This window comes from Alexandromys fortis, unplaced genomic scaffold, assembly GCF_014885135.2.
Source record: "Alexandromys fortis isolate MF-2015 unplaced genomic scaffold, M_Fortis_MF-2015_v1.1 scaffold_2_26212498_36691700, whole genome shotgun sequence".
NCBI lineage: Eukaryota > Metazoa > Chordata > Mammalia > Rodentia > Cricetidae > Alexandromys > Alexandromys fortis.
Window position 1 is genome coordinate 5,238,376 of NW_026067931.1, and position 23,078 is coordinate 5,261,453.

At 36.8% G+C, this 23,078-nt stretch overlaps 1 protein-coding gene across 6 annotated transcripts in view; it reads left to right on the plus strand.

Moving 5' to 3' along the window:
* Window positions 1-23,078, plus strand: part of Rngtt (RNA guanylyltransferase and 5'-phosphatase) — a 182,122-nt gene that overhangs the window by 81,598 nt on the left and 77,446 nt on the right. For all 6 annotated transcript variants that reach the window (XM_050145469.1, XM_050145470.1, XM_050145475.1 and 3 more), the window contains one exon: window positions 6,203-6,303. In XM_050145469.1, the coding sequence (XP_050001426.1) occupies window positions 6,203-6,303 (101 nt within the window). The remainder of the gene's footprint in view (window positions 1-6,202; window positions 6,304-23,078) is intronic.

Sequence of the window (23,078 nt, forward strand, 5' to 3'; positions counted from 1 at the left end):
CGAAGTAACCACACAGAACCATCTTATTTAAATCACTGCTTGGCCCATTAGCTCTAGCTTCTTATTTGCTAACTCTTAGATCTTAATTTAACCCATCTCCATTAATATGTGCATCACCACAAGGTTGTGGCTTACCATCAAAGTTTCTGCGTCTGTCTCTGGCAAGCTTACATGGCTTCTCCCTGACTCTGCCTTCTTTCTTCCATCATTCAGTTTAGTCACCCCCCCCCCCCAGCTAAGTTCTGCCTTGCTATAGGTCCAAAGCAGTTTCCTTATTCACCAATGGTATTCACAGCATATAGAGGGGAATCCCACATCAAATTAATGGTCACTTTCTGATATTAGCATAAAAATGAAAAAAAAAATAAAAGAAAAATTTAGTCTAGTACCTTTCTCTGTAAATTTTAAATTTTACTTAGTTTATGTGCATGAGTGTTTTGCCTGCCTGTTTGATATGTACTTTGTGCATCCTTATGGATGGTTATGAATCACCATATGAGCATTGGGAACCCAGCTGGTACAAGTACTCTTAACCACTGAGACATCTCTCTGGCCTCTTTAATTCTTTTTATTTAGTATACAGATAGGCTTGTATTAGAATATTATCACACATGTATGTCATATAGTACCTATCTCTGTTCACACCTTTCCTGTTAACTTCATGTGGTAGTTTGAGAATGGGCCTCATATGTTCTTCCCCAGTTGATGAACTGTTTGGCAAGCATTAGGAGGTGTGTTACAGGGGTTGGGCCTTGACAGACTTGTATCATTCCTAGGGTACTTTTTGTCTTCTGCTTGCCCGTTGAGATGTGAGCTCCCAACTGTTTCTGCTGCCATGCCATTGGTCCTTCATGGACTCAAACCCTATGGAACTGAAAGTTCACTCAAACCTGTCTTTTTATCAGTTACTTTGTGTGTGCATTTTATCACAATAACAGAAATGTAACTAAGACACCTTCCTTCCACAACTGTTCCTTTTCCTCCTTCCAAATAGTCTTTCTTCTGCTTTTATATCATATGTGTTTGTGTATGAAATCAAGTCTAGAATTCATATATAAGAGCATGAGGCGTTTTTTCCCTCTTATTACTCTCTTATTTTCTATTTCTTCACCTTCTAGTTTTGGACCTATTCCTTTCTTCACATAGACCCACCCTTATACATACATACATACATACATATATATTATTCATATATTTGCACTTAAATCTAGAGTCTGCATATGAAAGAAATATAATATTTGTTTTTCTGAGTCAAGGTTAGCAGCATCCTTTCTGTTTATTTAAAATATATTTATTTATTATTATTGTGTGTATATATGATGTGTGTGTTGGAGGTGGGATGGAGAGATGGAGAAGGGTGTGGAGGTAAGAGGACAACATTGTGGGATTGTGGGTCCAGGGGTTTGAACAAAGGTCAGAAAGCTTGTTCAGAAAGCGCCTTTGTCTGTTGAATCATCTCAATAGCCCAGCACTATTTCTTGAAGAGAATATTCTTTCACCATTGAATGAACTTCATGCCCTTGTGAAGTGTCAGTCAATTATACACATAGAGCTTATTTTTGTACTCTTAATTCTATTCCATTTACCTGTATGTTTATCTTTATGTAAAGTAACATACTGTTTGATTTGTAGCCTTGTAGTAAATTTTTAAAAAGGATTAGCTTCAGGTAGCCTAGTTGGTAGAGCTTTTGCCTAGCATGCATGAAACCCTGGGTTTGATCCCCAGTACTAAATGAAATGGGTTTGGTGATATGCCTGTGATCCCAGTACTTGGGAGGTGGAACCAAGAGGATCAGAAGTTTAGAAATTCAGTGTCATTCTTGGCAACATAGTAAGATTGAGGCTAGTTTAAGATGTACGAGACCTAGACTTAATTTTTTTGAAAATATGTCTTCTGACACCAATATTATTTTAGTTTGTTGGTCGCCTCTAGTTTCATATGATATTTAAGGTGGGCTTTTCTATTTCTGCAAAAAAAAAAAAAAAAAAAAAAAGACTGTTGATTGAGAGTACATTGATTCTGAGTTATTCTAGTTGCAGGCCGGTGCAGTGTTGGTAATGGGAGCCAGGCCTTCATGCATTCTGAGCTGTATTTTTAGTGTGTTTTCTTTTAGCTCTGGAATCTAGAAATTTACTGGTGATATATAGAAGCAAAACTGAATTTCTTTGTGTTAGACATTTTACTAGAGTATCAGGAATTAACAAAAATTGTCCACTGAAAACTATAGCATTGCTGAGATTCATTCAAGGAGACCTAATAAGTAGAGATGCAGTGTTTCTGAACTAGATTCTGATTGTTAGTAGGATAGAAGGCGTGTTTGGCAGTGCAGCAGATGAAGGAGGGCAGAAAGACATTTGGGACAGCTATTCTTTTGGAAAAGGTGCTTTAGCAAGTGCAATCTCTCACACGTTATTGGACTAATAGCGTACATATCTGTCAAGCAGTAAATCTAGTTTTCCTTTTTTGAAAGATATTTATGATTATTATATATACATAGTATGTGATAGGAGTGGCGTTTATGCACAGAAGTCAGAGGACAGCCTTGTGGGTTTAGTTCTCTCCTTCCTCTGTATGGTCTGGAGAGGCAAGGACCTTTACCCTTTACTTCTCCCCTGGTCGCCTAGTTTTCCTTTACATCTCTCCGTAGAACAAAAGAATAAGAAATGTATCATCTATCCAAAATAATTAAAACTGAAACTTCTTTAAGAATATGTGGCAGAAAATTCTAGTGATTTTTAGATCAAGAAAATATTTCTTAAACAGGGAGTAAACTCCACAAATTACATAATTTTAAAGTGGCTTTTAAAAATATTTTTGCTTGTGAGCCTAGCCTTTAGTGACTGAGACATCTCTCCAACCCTAAAAGTGGTTAATTTTGACTTAATTAAAACAAAAATGTTTGCTCAGCAAAATATTTTTTTTTTGATTTATTTATTATGGATGCAGTGTCTGCATGTCTGCCTGCAGGCCAGAAGAGGGCACCAGATCTCATTACAGATGGTTTTGAGCATATGGTTGCTTGGAATTGAACTCAGGACCTCTGGAAGAGCAGCAGGCAGTGCTTCTAACCACTGAGCTATCTCTACAGCCCTGCAGTAAAATGAATTGTTAAGGGCAGACCAGATGCTACAGGCCTGTAATTTTGGGTGCTCTGGAACCTAAGACATCAAAGCCAAGACCAGTTTGGTCAATTTAGTAGGATTTTTATCTCAAAATGAAAAATAAACAGAGTTATGGGAGGTAGGTCATTTTTGGATTTAGTATCCAAGTGGCCCCATGTTTAAACATTTCCAGTATTCTAAAAAATTAGTAAAGAGGGAAAAATGAAAGGAAAGGAAGAAAGATAAATTGTTAATATAATACAAAGAAAGTGAGCATGTTGGTGCATCCTGTAATCCTAGCACTCAGGAAGTTGGACTAAGAGTATTATTGTCAATTCAAGACCAAATTTTACTGCATAACGAGTTCCACACCAGTCTTGTCTCACTCCTATCCCTGATGCCTCCAAAAAGAAAAGAAAAGAAAAAAAAGAATGTTGGGCGGAGGGGGGGCAGAGAAGGAAAAAGGCTCATGATCTGCACTTTGGGAGGTGGGAGCAGGTTCAGGAGTTCAAGGTCATTGCAACTACATAGTGAATTTTGAGGCCATACTGACCTTTACGATAGTTCTCAAAGAGCAACAACATTAGGATCGAGAGGTGATTCAATAAAAGCACTTGTTGTAAATACTTGAAGACTAGAGTTCAGTTTCTTCCAAACCCACAAACCAATAACTGACTTGGTGTAGTGGCAGATGCTTGTCCTAGCACTAGGAAGATAAAAATAAGGGGATATCCTTGTATCCAGTCAATTCAGCAAACTCAGAAGCACTGAGAAACCCTGTCAAAAAATAAGGTATATAGCCAAAACAATTAGGAGTAAATTATTTGGACACTTTGGTAAAGAGTCCAGGGCTCTGCCTATACTGTGGACACTGTTGGGTTGACTGCCCTGCTCTGCCGGAGCAGGTCAGTTTTCACAGGCTCCTCTTCCATGGGAAAATCTCACAGACTTCCTGAATCTTACAGCCTAAGGCCAAAGCAATCCTGTTCAGCAGCTGAAGTTATAATATTATCCTGTATGATTCTGTCACCCCTTTATCATCAACAAAAAGCTTGGAATGTTAGGTTTCAAGAAATTTGTCATTCAAGTCTGGTATTTAGACAAAAGCAAACATTCATTCCCTCAGGAACTTAAGCAGCTAGTTCCTATTGCTAAAATGAATCGTTTTTCTTATCTTTGACAAAAGGGGCATATGGCTGCTCCATTAACCTTTGCCTAAGGTGCTGTTTAGCACATCAATTCGAACACACTGGCCACTAGATACCTCAATATCACCAAAATTGTTATAGAGTCATCCTGGCTCGCATATCCCATCGCCTGCCCTCCATCTCTCCAAATCATAGGGGAGAAGCGTCCTTTTCCAGGTATCAGGGGGATCAGTATAGTGAGAGGAGCTTTCTGCCACAACAATGTGACTTTTGTAGTTTTAATAGATGTAATAGGCAGCTCCAGGGTGACACTTATTCAGTAGAAGAGGAGAGGATAAAGCATCTGAAGAGATGGAGAGGCAGTTCTTATGGGGACCAGGAGAACTTTCTGGGAAAAGGGAGGGTTCTGATAGAAGGAGACGGGTAAGCGTCTTTAAAAAGAAAGATGTGTTCACATGGAGGGCATAAAGAGATGCCCCAGGAAGGTGTAGCAGGCTGTATAGTAAGTAGATGAGAGGCAAATGCTTTGAGCAGGTTGAGGGAAGAAGCAGATGAAGACTGTAGAATTTGGAGTCGAATTTGATGGGTAGCAGAAACCAGCACAAACAATGATCCATACATACCTTAGGAGAGTCAAATCAGCAGCTTCCTGTGGAGTGGTTGAGACCCTTGAAGAGAAATCATATATGCCAATTCTAAGGTTTCGGCACCAGGTGAACAAAAATTGAGGTATGGTGATATAGGAGGTTTATTGTACGAATATTATAGGTATTAGGCAGAATTCAGCTGGAGACTTCTGGAAGAGTCCAGACTTAATGGGGCCATAGAGGTGGAGGAGGAGTGGGAGTAAGAGAGGAAGAAGAGAGAGGAGAAAGGGAAACTAAGAGGCCACTAGTGAGCCAGGAAACCAAGAGGCCAAGAACCCGCATAGCCAACATGCTTGAGTAGGGAAGAGAAGCTGCAGGGAAGAGGAGTGAAGCTCAGGTATTGACTGAGTTTCTGTCCTGCCCAGTTCCTGCAATCATTAAGTCCCAAAGAAATCACACAGAGGTCTACATTAATTATAAACTGATTGGCCCATTAGCTCAGGCTTCTTGTTAACTCTTATAACTTATATTAGCTCATTATTCTTGTCTATTTTAGCCACATGGCTTGGTACCTTTATCGGTGCGGCAGTCACATCTTGCTTGTTCTGTGGCTGGGTCACAACTGCAGAAAGCAGAATCTTCTTCCCAGAATTCTCCTGTTCTTGTTGCCCTGCCTGGTTGACCTGCCTATACTTCCTGCCTGGCTACTGGCCAATCAGCGTTTATTTAAAATATAATTGACAATACAGATCATTGTCTCACACCACTCAGGCTGAGAGGTTGAGGTTGGGGGTGGGGGGAGTTTGCTAGCCAAGATGACTCTAACAGGTATTGTTGATGCTGAGAGTATCTGCTTTGATATGTTTAACAGGCACCTCAGACCTTTTAGCAATAAAAACTATCTTTTTAAATCTCTGAGGGAATGCTGACTTTTATCTAAATGCTGTACCTTGAGAAAAGGAGTTTCTTGAGCCCTAACATCTCACAAGTTTATGTCTGACCATCATGCATGAGTCTTTGTATTTACACACCCACCCGCATACACATAAACAAGCAAATAATAAGTGTAATTTAAAAAATGTAAATATGGCCTGAGAGATGGCTCAAAGGTTAAGACTATTCTTTCAGAGGTCCCGAGTTCAATTCCCAGCAACCACATGGTGGCTCACATCCATTTGTAATGAGATCTGGTGCCCTCTTCTGGCCTGCAGGGATACATGAAGGTAGATGCTGTATATATAATTAATAAATAAATCATTAACAAAAAATGTAAATAAAAATAGAAATGTTGCTTAATAAAAATTATGTGTGAATTGAATTGAACCCTAAATTTTACCTTTTTCCTGATAATTGTTTTTACTTTAGAAATATAAGCCTGGGCGATGCGATGATATTTTGAAATGGAAACCTCCTAGTCTGAACTCGGTGGATTTTCGACTTAAGATAACAAGAATGGGAGGAGAAGGGTAAGTGTGTACTCCAGGCCCGAATAAGGACTTTGTTTAGTTTTTGAAATCTGTTCTTGCCTTGTACAGCCCCAGCTAGTCTTGAACTCAAGATCGTATTGTTTCCCAAGTCTTGGGATTATTAGTCTATATTACCATTCCTGACTACCTTCATAAATTTTCACCCCACCTCCTGTCCGATTTGCATGAAATCATATTTCATATAAGACTTGACTGTTTATAGGCTAGTTTACTTTACTATGCAAAAGAAAGTAAAATAGTCCACATATTACATGTATATCTCATTTTTACACATTATTTACTGTTGACAAAGCTTTTTTCAAATTTTAAAGTTTCAATATAAAATAAATAATCTCAGCAATCAAATTTTGCATATGAGATCATTGATTTTAAAACTACAGGTACTGAATCAGTGGGGTTGTTCTTTTGAAGGGCATTTGTTTATACTTTATTAGGGGAAGTTCTTCATTATTGACCTATATTCATTTTTTATTTACTATCTATTTTTACTGTTGACTCTACTATAATAATGTTTAGTGTGAATATTTATTGTATTTTCAAAACCTTGGTTTTTTTTTTTTACAGATTAAAAAGCTTCTTAGCAAAGCAAATACAATAAAATAGGAAAAGTTTAATTGAGGAAAATATTAAAGAGGAAGTAAATAGGATAATGATAGCAAAGGGGTAAAGTTTTCAGGGCATGCCATTGAAGTTTGTTTTGTCTGTCAAAGGTAAAGTATAGATGCACCTTTGTAGATAATGGAGGCAAGGGCATATGATTGATTGCAAAAGTCCATACTCGAAGACTAAATATTAGTCTTTTAATAGAATATAAATATCTTTTAAGAGAATATAAATATTCAAAAAGGGGTGTTGTGTAATGTAGTGAATCTTAAGTAAAGAAAGGTACTTGATTAATGATGCATATTAATGCTAGTTTTTAAAATTAAAGTGTTTAATATTTTATACTTTTTGTGACTTAATTTGCTATTGTGCTTAATAGCAAAAATTTGTTAAAGAGTAATAACAATTTTAGCAGGGTGGTGGTGGCGCACGCCTTTAATCCCAGCACTTGGGAGGCAGAGGCCAGTGGCTCTCTGTGAGTTCGAGACCAGCCTGGTCTACAAGAGCTAGTTCCAGGACAGGCTCCAAAACCACAGAGAAACCCTGTCTTGAAAAAACAAAACAAAACAAAAAAAAAACAAAAAAAAAAAAAAAAGAAGAAAAAAAATTTGTTAAAGAATAATTTTCTCTGGCTCCTGAGTTTATTATATTCAGGTCTCTTTGTCTGTTACTAATCCATGGATAGATAATTTTATTTATTTATTCATTTATGTATGTATGTGTGTGTGTATGTATGTATATGTGTACAGTTTTCAGAGGACAACTTGTAGAAGTTAGTTCTTCAAACATGTGGGTCTGCAGATTATCAAGTGTTGGTGGCAAGAACCTGTACCCGGCGAGCAATCTAGCTAGCCACATAGAAATAATTTTAGACTATAGGGATACATTTTGTATACAAACACACACATGCATGATTGGGAGGCTGTTTATGAAAATATTTTGTCTAAATAGTTTGATTAATACTGAGTCAAGTTTATTTTTCTGATGTATTAACATTCTCTCTAGCTGTGGAGGCTTAGTGCAGTAAGCAAGAATGTATACTTATGCTTGTTTATACTAGTGTTACTGTCATAAGTAAAAGCACCATGTTGGCAAAATATTTAGGATATTTGAAAAATGTCCTTGTCTAAGAAAGAATTGGGTCAGTAGGAATATAGTTAATGATAAACTCTGTAGGGACATGCCTTTGTTTTGCTGTGCACTTTATTCTCCCTTGTTTTGAAATGAATGTCCCGCAGTTTTAATTTTACTATACTTTAAATTACTTAAAGAAGTAGAATTTGGAGATTCTACTTATATAGTACCATCAGTGGTATTATAAAGATTGGTTAGTGAGTGCCATGAAAGGGGTGTGTGTCTGTGTGTAGAAGTATAGAATGTACCTTGTTCATATCCAACCCAGATTCTTTTCACACTTTGTGGGACTTCCATACCCAATACCTCGTTTTCCCTCGTTTTAGTTCTCCTCCTCCTCTTCCTTTTTTTTTTTTTTAATTTCTTTTATAACTCATTGGACATACCCTAGAAGAGAATGATTCTTTCTTCATTCATTACCAATAGATCCTCAGCCAGGAGTTGAGCCTAATGAGACCCTCTTGCATTTATTTCTTTTGGAATGTTGACTAGTGCCAGTCTTGTGCAAGTAACAGTTGTTGTGAGTTCAACAACTATGCGAACTTGGTGCGAACGTTGTGTTCACAAACCAGTATTTCACAGCACTCCTCCCCATGCTCCCCTCTTCTATGTTTTCTGAGTCTTGAGTTGATAGAAATGTTTTATTTAGGGTTGAGCATTTAGTAGCCACCTGTTCTCAGCCCCTTGACCATTTAGGAGTTTTACCACTCATTGCATAAAGCTGTTTCTCTGACTGACTTTGAGAGAAGCATTAATCTCTGTGCATTAACATAAATGTTTCCAAGACACTTTGAGTATGAGTCCACTTAGTAAAACAATAATAGTAGGTTACACCCTAGGGTAAGAATACTGTGAACAAAATTTAATTTATACCAAAGTATAATAATCTTAGTTTTTCAGGAAAATAAAAGATTATCTTCTATTTCATTGATTTGTCCTTTTATAAAAATCCATATGTTACTGGGGAAAATTTACGGTTCCCTTTTGTGGTCACTGAGTCTCATTGATAAAAGAATTTAAAAGCAGGACCAGTGAGGTGGTGGCTCAGTGTATAAAAGTGTTTGCGACAAAATTCATTTGTATCTGAATTTTATTTTGGGGGACACACCTGATACATACACATATACTCCATTGGTAGAAGTAAAGATCTGACTGCTGAAACTTGCCCTTATTCTTCTTCTTTTGTTTGTTTGTTTGTTTTAATTGTTTTTATTGAGCTATGTATTTTTCCCTGCTTCCCTTTCTTCCTTTCCCCTCTCCTTCAATCTTTTCCCATGGTCCCCATGCTCCCAATTTACTCAGGAGATCTTGTCTTTTTCTACTTCCCATGTAGATTAGATCTATGCATATCTCTCTTAGGGTCCTCTTAGTTGTCTGCCTTCTTTGGGATTGTGAATTGTAGGCTGGTTTTCTTTGCTTTATGTTTAAAAACCACTTATGTGTGAGAACATATTATATTTGTCTTTCTGGGTCTGGTTACCTCACTCAATATGATGTTTTTTAGATCCATCCATTTTGCCTGCAAATTTTAAGATGTCTTTTTTTTTTTCTGTTGAGTAGTACTCCATTGTGTAAATGTACCACATTTTCCTTATCCATTCTTTGGTCAAGGGGCATGTAGGTTGTTTCCAGGTTCTATGTGCCCTTGCTCTTAAGGAAGCTTGGGGACCATTTTCTAAGTTTTCATAGAAAAGCGACAAACTAGGCAAGCTGTAAAGTAGAAGAGGAGGAGTTTTTTCTTGCTGTGCCTTTTCAGTTGAGGTTCATGAAAGCGACCTTGTCCAGCAGTGCAGCCTCAAGGTGGACGAGGACCAGGAACGTTAGAGAACTGAATGGAATATCCAGAGGGTCAATGAAAGCATTCACAAAAGTAGGAGCAGGCAAGTGAATGAGGAAAAGGCCAGGAAACCCTGGGTAAAGAAGGTGCATGTCCCTTCTAGGACATTTTCACGTCTTTCTGTGTGAATGATGTTTAGATCTGCTAATCTTGATACTGCTCTCATTTAGACTTTTGATCCTTTCTTCCTCCCTGTAAGTTAACTTTAATACCATTCTCTCCCTTGTCTGTAGGTTTTAGAATTTTGGTGATTTCTTTTGGATCACCAGAATCTTTATATTATCAAAACCAATCTATTTTGCATATTGGTTTTGAAAGTGGAGATTTCCTGTTTATTCCTAAAATGGGTTTCTCTAATTTTTCAAAGGGGTAAAATATTTTCTGTGGCATTACACTAGCTTACTACAAAGGCAGTTTAAAAAATAACCTTAGTGAAGTGAAACCATGTTTTAGTCCAGCGACTATGTTTTATATGATTGAATGTGGAATTTAAAAATTAAGCTTGTTTTGGTTTATTGAGATTTGACCCAAAGTAGTATTTTAGTTTCTCTATATCCCAAGTTCAAATTCCTGTCTATAACTTAAGGATAAAAGGAAAGGAGATTTGAGCTTTTTAACCAATGTGCATTTCTAATATAAAATCAAGATTAGGTTAAATAGCTTTAATTATTAAAATAGTTTAAAAATAATTCATAATATGTTCCTTTACTTTTCAATGTCTATGTTGAATGAAGTCATTTATTTTGGCTTAAAGAGTTAGTTATAATGAGATGATATTTAATATCCTTTAACACATGACAGCCTCAAAATATAAATATGGAAATTTATTACAAAAAGAAAGGGCACATCATTGTTAATGCAGGCCTTTTATCTCAAGGAAATGGAACTCATATCAAGCTCTGCGTCTCAGGGGAGAGTATATGTGGGAGGGATTAGAGAGGCTTGGTTCATTCTTTGTGTACATTAGAAAACTATCTTAGGCTAGACTCTCAGGTCTTTAATAAAGGGATAATAGGGGCAGTTATAATTCAAGACTTTTGCAAGACTATGTATAGTGATGGAACTAGTACTTTCTAGTACTTTAATTTTATTGTATTGGTCCCTGCTGTTAATGACCTTTGTTTAAAAAATACACTTTCTTATAAGAAATTTGTTTCACTACAGTAGAAACTTAGACTTTGGGTCTTGGGCACATGTTTACCAACATGTCTGGTAAGAACACTACTGATCTAACATTCTGTTTTTAAGAAATGTGTTTTTATAATTAGAAACCTCTGTCAACTTGAGGATGCTGGTATCTGTATTTTCCACAAAAGATTCTTTATACTCATATTGATAAACAGAGTCTATTTTAGATGATAGAACCATCTTTTACTCATCAAAAGAAGTGTAGACTGCACCTTTTAAAAATTACATTTTTTCATTAATTTGCTTAAAAATGACAAGTTGTATAAAAGTTAGATCTATTTTTACTGACCACTTGTAGTTACATAAATTTCTCAGATAGAAAATTTCTCTTTTCAGTAGCATCTGTATTTTAATATTTTATTTATATTTAAAAATTGGGTGGACATTTAAGTGTGCATTCGTTATAGGAAGAATAGTGCATGCTAATGGTCTCAAGGGAATTTAGAATAAATTAACTGTAAATTACATGAATTCATTACTAAGGAACAAAGACCTTTTCATCTGTTTTAGGATGTAATTTATGAATAAGAGAAAAATTACTATTCCTGCTTGTCTTTCCAACTTTTAATATAAGTAGAGATGCTAGTTACAGCTGATTTATCACTATTCATTAAGTATCCTTTGAGAACCATCAGTGTATTGTTATGTGCAGGAAATAAAAAGACTCATGAACCCTGCCTAAAGGAATGAGTGGCCTACGACAATAAATAAAAGTAACTGTTACTATGGAAAAAATGTTAGACTGCTGCCGTGACTATAGTACCACAGACGCCAGACAGTTCCAGATCTTAGAATGTATGAAAATTAAATAGGAAATGTTTTAGTTGCTAGACAGAACACAAAGTAAAGGTGGTTTAGTTGAAAAGAGCCTTATAAATATATTGGAATTTTAAAAAGAAAATGTAGTGGGCAAGAGAGTACAAAACTTGGATATGATTATGGAGGGAATTCACAGAGTTCATGTGAATGGAGATTTAAATAAAGTAGACCAAGACTTGACTGTGACAGACCCAGAAAGCAGAGAATTAAACTCACCTTAGAGAGTTAATGACTTTAAAACAAGGATCAGTTGTCAATACATCCTCGCTGGAGCAAAAAGAGATGAAGGAGGTGAAGATAAATCAAGGAGCTCAACAAATCAAACAGCACAGGATCACATCATAGCAAGGGTGGTCAGGCATAGGGAGAAGTGTACCAGCTTTCGTCTTAATGATGAAGTGCCTCCTTGATGAATTAATGCAACACTTTGAACATGGCACCAAACACTGTATTCAGGTTCTAGCTACCATCTTATTTTAGCAATGATGGCATGAAGTTGCACTCTTGGAAGACTACTTTTGTTTACTGCTGCCTCTGACAAGGAGCTATATATGAATAAGTGGTTTCCCCTGATCTCAGAGGCTTTTGTCTTCCTGTATATGCAGGTTGATGAATGCTTCTCTACTCTCTCCTGACATCATTTTCTCTTTTAAAATTTTATTAATGTACCCCTGCCCTTTATGGGATGTGTGTGTATGCACACATATGTGTACGCACACATATACGCAGTTGCCTATGAAGGCTGAAGGATAGTTTTTGTGACCCCCCCCCCATTCTTTTCCCAGCTGCATTTAAAGCGATGGATTTTTCTAAAAATCTAATCCGGACTTTAGCAAATTTTAGTATGTTGGTGTTGTTAGATAAGAGAGCCTGGCTGGTATGGGAAAGGAGCTTACTGGAAATTGGCATTTAGAAATGATACTTATTAAGAGAGAGAGGATTTTCTGGGAGCGGTGGCACATGCCTTTAATTCCAGCACTTGGAAGACAGAGCAGGTAGATCTCTGAGTTTGAGGCCAGTGTGGTCTATAGAGTTCCATGACAGCCAAAGCTACACAAAGAAATCCTGTCCTAAAAAGTCAAAGAAAGAGCAACAGGGATATTTTTCTTGGGCAGAGAAGTTAACTCATTTTATAAAGTACTTAACATGTAAACATGAGGACCTGACTTTGATCCCTAGAACTCAGGAAGCCAGTATGATGCTATGGGTTTATAATCTTAGTACTGGGAAGTTTGAAACAAACAGTAGTTTACTACTCCCTGTAGTTTACTAACGAGCCAGTAGCAGCTCGTGACTTACTGAAACCATGGAGGTCAGCCAAACAGCCCAAGTCCATGAGGCTGAGGTGGAAAAAAATCCATGTCAGAGTTAAAACTAGAAAGACAATTAGCTTATGTCTTCTTTTATGATTACCTACATTCAGCCCCCTTTAAATTTTTTAAAATTCTTTTATGTGTATGGGTGTTTTTCTTGTATGCATGTTTGTACACTACTTGTGTGTAGTATATGCAGAGGTCAGATGAGGGTATGGAATCCCTTGAAACTAGAGTTCCTAAACATTTTCGCCAACTGGGAACCATATGTTCAAATATATGAGCATGTGGGGGCCATTCTCATTCAAACCACCACACCAGTCTAGCTCAGTGAGTGAGCTCAAGGTCCAGTGATAGATAAGGTGGAGAGCAATTGAGGAAATACCTGATACCTCTGGTGTCTATACTTGTGCATGCAAGTATATGTTACTCCACACACATGAGCATATCGTGTACACATATTTTTAAAGTAACCTTAACCAAGTTGTATGTGTATATCATATATGTTTTAAAAATTCAGTATGCATAAATGACAAAAGATGACTTGTATGACTTGCATAGAGATGAGATTAGAAATTTTTTTTTATAAGGAAGACATACCTCCAGACCAACATATATGCACCATATGTTATCTCTTGTCAAAGAAGGAATTGGTCCTGCTTCATAATATTGCTATTCTAGTGTACTTTCTGTTGCTGTGATTGCACATTTATTATCAAAAATAGCCTGGGGAGGAAAGTTTATTTCATCTTATCAGTTTAGAGAAAGCAGGGTATGAGCTCAAGGAATGATGTGAAGCAGAGACTTGCTAGCTTGCTCCCAGGCTCTCCTTCAGCTACTTTTCTTATATATCCCAGGTCCTTCACCTTAGGGATAATACCATCCACACCAGACCGGGCCCTCACATCAACTAGACACTCACAGATCATCTGGTGCAGTCAGTTTTTCCTTCCTTCTGGGTGTGTTTGGTTGACATCTTAGTCGCCAAAGTCTGAAGCCTAAAGGAAGATAAAAGTTCCGGAAGCATATGAGGAAAATTTTTGTTTGTGATTTTTTTCTATTTATTGTTTTTTTTTTTTTTTTCAAGACATGGGTTCTTGTGTAGCCCTGGCTATTCTGGAACTTGCTGTGTAGACCAAGAAGGTGATCTCAGGACCCACAGATATCTGCCTGCCTCTGCCTCCCAGCTGCTGGGATTAAAGGTATGTACCACCCCCACTCAGCAGAAAATTCTATTTTTAGAAGAGAAAAAAAATCTTGAAGCTCTGAAGTACTACCTCAAAGGCTAAAATTTGCTTCATAGCACTTTGTGACTGAACAGCCTGGTAGCTACCCAAGGGCTAGAGTGCTGACAGATCTCAGAGAGCACCAGCTTTGTGGTGGGTTATAGAAAGGGCAGCATCTGACTTCTCTTTGGGGGGGGGGGGGGGGGGGGGGGGGGGAGGGGGGAGGGGGAGGGAAATGGGAGGCTGGGAGGAGACAGAAACCTTTTTTTTTTTTCCTTTTCTCAATAAAAAAAAAAAAAAAAAGAAAGGGCAGCATGCCTTGACATCCAGAAAAGGCTGAATCTGGTTGAAATCATGGTCACAGATGACATCAGATAGTAAGCAGTAGTTTCCAGGGCTTAGAAAGGAGCAGGAGAGAGAAAAGGAGTTTGAGAGCAAAGGCTTTTGCACATTCTCTCTCTCTCTCTCTCTCTCTCTCTCTCTCTCTCTCTCTCTCTCTAACACACACTCATTCACTCACTTTCTACAGTTTATGGGTCACCTTAAGAAAGCAGACTGTTTCTTTTGGGATAGTGGTCAGTGAGGTAACTAAGCAACTATGGCCTGTTATGCTGTTTCTAGAAGCCCTTCTGGACCTAGTAACACAAAAGAAGGGGTTAATTTGGTATGGATACTTAGGTTCTTGGATTACACAATGTGAGGTTATTTTCTAGTTCCAGATTCCTGCCTGGTTTAGTCTCTGCAGAATGTGATGGTATAATGTTAATTTATTAGTATAGTTTTAGAACATAGGCAGAGTCTAGGTATGGCCAAATGATAGAGCATTTACCTAGACTTGTTCAAGGCCCTGGGTTTCCTCTCTAGCACAACAACAAAAACAAGTCATGAAAAGCCATACTGGATAGTTGTACCACAGTGCACACATTGAACTGTGAGTCTTGATTTTATGGTGTCTTTTAGTAAGGCACAGTATTGTTAGAGCAAAGTATTGTAGCAAAACCTACCATGCTTGTGTTCAGAGGGTTGTTTTGTACTTTGGAGATGGTGATGACATTATCACTATTGTAAAACTGCTAATACATTCTCTGAATTAGGAAAATGGTATCAGCTGTCACCTGAGCTAGTTGTATGCCATATTTCAGAGAACCCTTTAAGTATGTTCTAAGAAACAATTTTTACCCATTTCTTTGCCTGAAAGGAAAACAAAGACCTCCTGCTACTTTTTCTTGTCTCTGTCCAAGTCATAAGAAAAACACTTAGACCAAGTGTGTGTTCCTTGATAGGTGATTGTTTTTTTCTTTCTGCAGAGCTAGCAGCACCTCAGTAAGTGTAGGCAGTGGCTATGAGATGGATTGGTTATAATTGTCTGGCATTTGCCAAATACAATGTCTGAGGTTTTTTATAGTTTCTGATTACTTGATGCTTTTAAAAAGTACTTTTTGGCTATAGTAGTTGATATTTGATATAATTAAAATTTTTTAGATAGAAGAATCAATCAAGTCTAGGACTTATTATCCTACATGAATTTCCACCCAGTAAATTTTATGGTGGATGAATAACAGAGATAATATCTGTACTATTTGCTAAGAACATCTCTTTCTGCTCTGATTGTGATTGCATTATTGCAAAATCCAGCATAAGTCATGCAGATGCTTGATCTTGTCTGTCTTCCCTCTAGTGTGAGGAGATTGTTTGGAAAGACCTCTCACCAGATTCCAAATAATGGTTGCATTTTTGGGGTGGTGTGGAGAAGGGTGTATTATTTTTGAGATAAGTCTCTCTATGTAGCCCTGGCTGACCTGGAACTTGCTCTGTAGACAAGACTGGCCTCAAACTCGTAGAGACCAATTTGCCTCTATCTCCCATGTGTTGGGATTAAAGGCATGCACCATCATGCCCAACTATAGTCACATTTCTTAATTTTAGCAGTTAAGAAACCTTTATAGATTTCATCTTGTCCGGGCATTTTTTTTATTATTGGTATGCTACTAGAACTTTTCCATTTCAGTTTTCATGATTATAGTGACATCATTACTTGGGGACACACATTGAAATTTTTGACTAGTTATTTTTATGGAATAAGAGGCACTGAAGAACTAAATTCTTATCTGTATTCTTCAAACGCAATTGGAACCGGAAAAATGAACACTAACTAGTAGTTTTGGAGAAAATATTTGGCTCTGGGGTTTCAGATCTTCTGAATAGCAGGTGCTTTATTATAGATTCAGTTTTTTCATTGTTTTATTATTGTATGCATAAATGGTGTGTGTATATGCGCGTGCGTGTGTGCCAGAGGACCACTTTCAAGAATTAGTTTACTTCTAATTGGATTCTAGGAGTGAAATTCAGATTATCAGGTTTTCGAGGTAAGTTCTTTTATTCTCTGAGCCATCTCACTGATCCTTATTATGGGTAGTTTTAGAGAATTTGGAGAGAGAAAATATAAATTTAGACTGTTGTTTAAAATACCTCTTAACATTTTGATGGCTGATCCATAATCTCAGGATTTGTAGGAGAATTGAGTGAGATTGAGGCCACATTGTTTTGCATAGTGAGTTCCAGGTCACTTAGGTCTGTAGTGTGAGACTTAGCTTCAAAATAGAAAACAGAACAAAACTGATCCTATAAGTACCTAATCCGACGATCATGGTTTATTATTTTATATTATAGATTTGTCATATATAACTTTTGCTTATTATCATTGACATTATACATTAATAGGGTCTTATCTTCAGGGGATGTCCTAAAGACATCCCACACACATACCATTGGATGCCTTAAAACTTAAATAGAATAAAACCTATTACTTATGGAAACCTCATATCAAAATGAATCTTTGTATACTCAGATTTTTTTCTGCTATACAGATTTAGGATAAAGTTTAATTTGAAGCAAAGTAAGAATGGGGGTTAATTGATGCACAATCCTAATTTGTCTTAATAATAAAAACTTGGAGTCATACATGGGGATAAAAACTGACACCCTCTGATCTTCAAGCAAGCTTTGTTTGCCAGGACACAAATAAAATATCACAACAACAACACTAACAATCAAACAGGACAAGAACAACAGTGTAAATAGTACCTAAAATTATGGGAACACAATGTCTCTTTAGCATATTTTTGTCCTCTCTCCTGTGGTGATGTGACTGTGTAGTGTAGCATTTTTGATCATTGTTTAATAAGAAAAAATAATCAGGAGTCACATACTAGGGTAAAACCTGAGAGATTCACAGAGCACGGAGAACCTCCACTCTCCATGCTTTCCTGTTGAAAGGGCCTGCCCATCTCCCCCTCCCTATTCCCATGTGTGTCCATCTGTCTCTTAAGAATTCATTGTAGTAGAAGGCTGCTTGTTCATTCCCAGCTGCTCTAGACCCAGATAATCATACAGAAACTATGTTAATTACATCATTGCTTGGCCTATTAGCTCAGACTTCTTATTAACTAACTCTTCTTAAATTAACCCGTTCCTATTATTTTGTATTTTATCATGAGGCTTGTGATTTACCAGTGAAGTTCGGGGGCATCTGTCTCCTTTGGCGCTACATGTTGTCTCCCTGGCTCCACCTACTCTCCCTTTATATCCCAGTTCAGATTTCCCACCTGGCTATATTCTGGCCTGCCATAGGCTCAAAGAAGCTTCTTTATTAACCAACAGTAATAAAACATATTCCCAGCATACAGAGGGGAATCCCACATCAGTCCATCAGAGAACTCTGTGGTCCATTCCTGTCTGCTGAATGTGGACCCCAACCTCTGAACCAAGGCCCGACTCCATTGGCAGTCTCAGAGCAACCACACAGATTTCCTGCAGCAGTGCAGAGCTGTCACTGTTGAACTACTACGTGACACCATGGTGCACAAGTTCTCCATGACCATTAGTATTTTCAGAGCACAGGTACCAGAGTGCAAAAAGCGAAGAGAGGTTACCACGTGGTTTAAAGTTTACTTGACTGAAGTAGTTTTGTTTTGTATGATCTTTACTGGCCTGAAAATTGTTATGTAGATCAGGCTGGTCTTGAATTACTAGAAATTCCCTGGCTTCTGCCTCCAGAGTAGTTTAAAAGTGTGTGCCACCGTGCCTAGCCTTTTCTGTTTTTATCGTTGCAGAACACTTCCTTTCAGTACCACAGTCAGGGCCAGTGGTTTTTGTTCGCTTGTTTGTTTTTAATTTCCATATCTTAGTATGTAGTCTTTTATCACAGTGACCTGGGTTAATGACCTAGTTTTCTTGTTCATTTTACAAAACGCTCTTTTGAGGGAATACACATGGTTATAGAGAAGGAAAGTTAAGCAACATATCAGATGGTTCTCTAAAAAGTAAGCATTTTGTTTGTTTGAGATTTTGTCTTTATTTATGCATAGGTGTGTGTCTGACACAGTAGGTGTGTGCTTGTGAATGCCAGTGCTCTTAGAAGCCTGAGGCCTCAGATCCCCTGAAATTGGAGTTACAGGTGGTTGGCTCTCAGCCATCTATAATGGCATCTAATGCTCTTTTCTGACATGCAGGGATGCGTCCAGATAGAGCATGATATACATAAAATAGAAAAATCTTAAAAAAAGAAAGTTATGAGCCATTTGACATGTGTACTGATTACCAAACTCTCTAATAATCATAGAGTCGTCTTTCCAGCCTCTAATCATTATTTCTTATGTATTAACTGTGGCATAAGTGCGTTTCTTTCTTTTCATAGTGCGAGTGGCACCTGTAAGAGATTGGTGCTGGTGTTGTCTTCCCTGGGAAAATGTATGAGAAGTCAGTTGTTTAAATGAAACCCATCATATTGGTGCTCCCTTTCCCTTATCAACATAGATAGAGTCCTATTGATATTTCATTCCAAGGTATGGTATATATGAGGCTTTTTAAATAGTGCTTTTTTATAGCTAGGAATGGTTATAATGAAAAGTATTCTATTCTTCAGTCTTTATCGGTAACTATGAAATCTGACATTTTCATTCTTTAGGCTTCTTTTTAAACTGTGATTAAAACCATCTCCAAATAGTATTTTGACGTGTAGTTTAGGAACATTTCTAGCTAGATATGCAATAAAAAGGATTGCATCATCTCTAAGGGGAAAAAAGTATTTTTATATATTTTAGTTATATCAAAAAAGAAAGCCCAGATAAACCCAATTTGACATTTTTTCTCTAGGATTCACTTTATTTTAGAGTACCATATTCTCAATCTTTTAGTATTTCCCCTAGTAATGAGAAACTTAATTTCAACTTGGGTGAAGAATGTGATGGTATATACTTGAATCTCAGTAGTTGGGAAGAAGATTGCCACGAAGCTAGTACAAGCCTGTTCTGGCACACACAGTTGTTGGCCTGCCAAGGCTTTAGAGAGAGACTCTGTCAAAGATAGGATAAAATAGAATGGTATAGAATATGCTTCAGAAATGATTTCTCTCTGTAACCGTGCATGTTTATTTGTGACTTGTAGGCCTAGGAAGTTGTTTATTTTAAACTTCCATGATACTTGCTTATATTTTTACCTACGAAAGTAATTGAAAACATTGCGCTTACCATTTCCAGATATTACGATAGAATTGTAATTAAAGAATAGTTTAGTGTTTTAAATTTCAAATTGCTGTTTAGAGCTGTTTAAATTACAGTCTTAATAATGTCCCTTCTTACCTGATAAATCCACTAATGCTGTTCTTAGTAGGAGTGACAGTTACTTGTAGCCATTTCTAAATTATGTGTAATAGATAAGCTTATTATTATCATCTTTATTTATTAGCCACTGTTCATAGCTTATGGTAAAGATTATACCTTACACAACAAAATATAAAGATGCCTGAACTTCTGTAAATTTAATCTGATGTTGGAAACAACATTGTCTTACCTTAGTTTACCACCCAATACAGACTTTTCAGTTCATTGATGGTGTCAGTTCCATGGTGACTTGATCAATATTTGTATCGGTCCTTCCCTTCCTTTCCCTTCCCTTCCTCCTTCCTCCTTCTTCCTTCTTCCTTTTTCCTTTTCTTAAAAAAAAAAATGATTTATGTTTTTGGAGTCAAGGGATTCTAGCACTTGGGTAGCTAATTGAAGCCCTGACTTTTCTCTTGTCTATAGCCCACCTGACTGTGGTCCCTAGTAATACACATCAGATTCTGTAAGTAGATTCTAGTCTTAAACTGACTAAGATTTATCAACTATTTTAAATATTACCTGCTAGAAAGTAAAAGTTTTGGAGTTTGTTAGCACTGTAAGCATAATCAAAAATGAGGAAATGAAGTGGAATATTCAAGTTTCATCCTAGAAGTAATTAACCCTAGCCACTCTCGCCATAATTAGAACATCTGCAAAATGTTTGTTGGTTACATTGCCAAAATGATTTCAGATGTTTTACTACCAGCTATGCATATAATATAGCAACGTTTTTGAATTTTTCATGAATACCTTTGTTTTTCCAAAACTAGATCAAGGGAGAATTTTGGGATTCTGCTAAGCTTTGTATTTGTACTTATAAGTCATTTGCTATCTTTTTTGTACAGATCCTTTAGGTGTCCTGAGACCTCCATTGCCTTTATCTTGTTGCAGTTGAAACTTTAGCTTTCTTGCTGTTTTGTATGATTTGTTTCTTTGTCTTTGAGAGGGGGTTTCACTCTGTATCTCTGTCTGGCCTGGAAGCTGGTATCTAGATTGAGCCAGTGGCAATTCACAGACATTCTCTTGCCTTTTCCTTTTGAGTGCCAGGGTTAAAAGTGTGCATTGTCACACCCTGCTTATGTCTCAAAATATTTTATGGCAAAGTAATCTACATATAAATTTCCTTTATATCTATTCACTGAAAAGAGCACACTAACTTTTAAGGCTACTTTAAAAAATATTCTTTTGATTCCCTTTGTATATCAAGCAGGCATTGATCGTCTTCCATGTATCAGCCACTTTACTGGAGATTTGATATTATGTCTCTGTATTTGGAACAAGTCTCACTATGTAGGCTGACTGGTATAGAACTTACTATGTAGACTAGACTAATGTAACACTCATATATAGAGAGAGGTCCCCCTGTCTCTGCCACTCAAGTGCTAGTCCATACCTTTAATTTATTCATTAAGTTTAATTAATTAATTAAAAAAAGTCTCACAATTACTTTTTGTTTTTTTTTTTTCAGTTTTTTTTTTTATTTTTTCATTTTTGTTAGGTTCTTACCTTTAGCCCCAGATGACCATAAACCCACGGCAGTCTTCTTGCCTTAGCCTCTAAAATGCTTCCCAGGCATATATCACCATAAATTATTAAAGTGATGTTTGATAGCAGGTGGTAAGAGAATCTTAAAATATGAAACCATTAACAGTTGTTTCATGATTGTGTTTCTAAGAGAATATACAAACTTTAGCTCTTACCATTTAAAAGTCTTTAGGTTTGTGTAAGTCCATAATTGTGTAAGTCCATAGTTTTTCTTATTTTTGTTTTTATAATTATCAGTACTGATTTATAGTATCTTTACTAATATTCACAAATGCATAGATATCCATTTGTCTAGAATTCATCTTTGCTAATTATATCAGTGAGTTTCTGGGTTCCCTTTGACCACCTGCGTCTCTAGTCTTTGTTTTTTATATATGAAACCAACAACACATAGGGGTCTGAAACAGAAGAATTGCTGTGAGTTTAAGGCCAGCCTATGAGAGTTGCCTAAAATTAATTTTTGGGACCGTAAGCCCCAATATTTCTTATGAAGCAATTAATTTTTCTTCCTTATTAGATATATATTTTTAGAGTATATGCTGGTCTCTTAATGTAGGTCAATTTAAACATAAACTAACTATGTATATTTACCTAATGCTCCAAACTAGGTTTTATCAATATATCTTATAAAATACTGAGAGTAAAGAGGGTTTAAATGAATTGCCTGTATTGCACAGTAATAAGCAGTACAGTTAAAAGTTGACCACATTTCATGATTAGCTTTTCATAGCATCACAATATCCTGATGAGAAAAGCTTCTACAAACCCTGAGTCAGCCGTCTCAGAGTAGACTGTCTATTCTGTGATGTATTTTAGTTGACTCATCTTCAGAATGTCCTTTGCTGATCTTGTAACCCCCTTCTTAACTGTCAAAATGGGAAAAAAATTAGAAATAAAAAAGTCATTGAATAAAGAAATGTTTGAATCTGGAAAGGTATCCAGAAGTTTCAGGAGAGATTTTCATAAGAACACAAGAAGAAAAGCTAAGAAACTTAAGACACTGTGTCTGTCTGTCTGTCTGTCTGTCTCTGTGTGTGTCTTTCCATCCATTATATATAAAATAGTTTTACTATCATCAGTGCTTTTAAAAATGAAGCCATCTCTTCAGCCTTGGTTTTTAAGACATTTTAAGTTATGCCAACTGTGTGACTTTGCCGCACTGTTTAGTAAAAAAGAGTTTAGCTGACATTTCATGATTCCCTGTCAGCCTTGTGTGTGAGTGAGATTTTGATAGATTTTGAGCTGGTCTAATGTGTTGGGGATATTTTTGCTTTAAGATTAGTACTGTGGGCAGGGGGGACAGCCTAAAGTCTGTTGTGCTTTCCTTTGTGGGTTTTTGATTGTTTCTGTGTTTTCAAACGGAGTCTTATTATATATCTCTGGTTGGCTCTGAACTTACTATGTACACCAGGCTTGCCTCAAACTCACA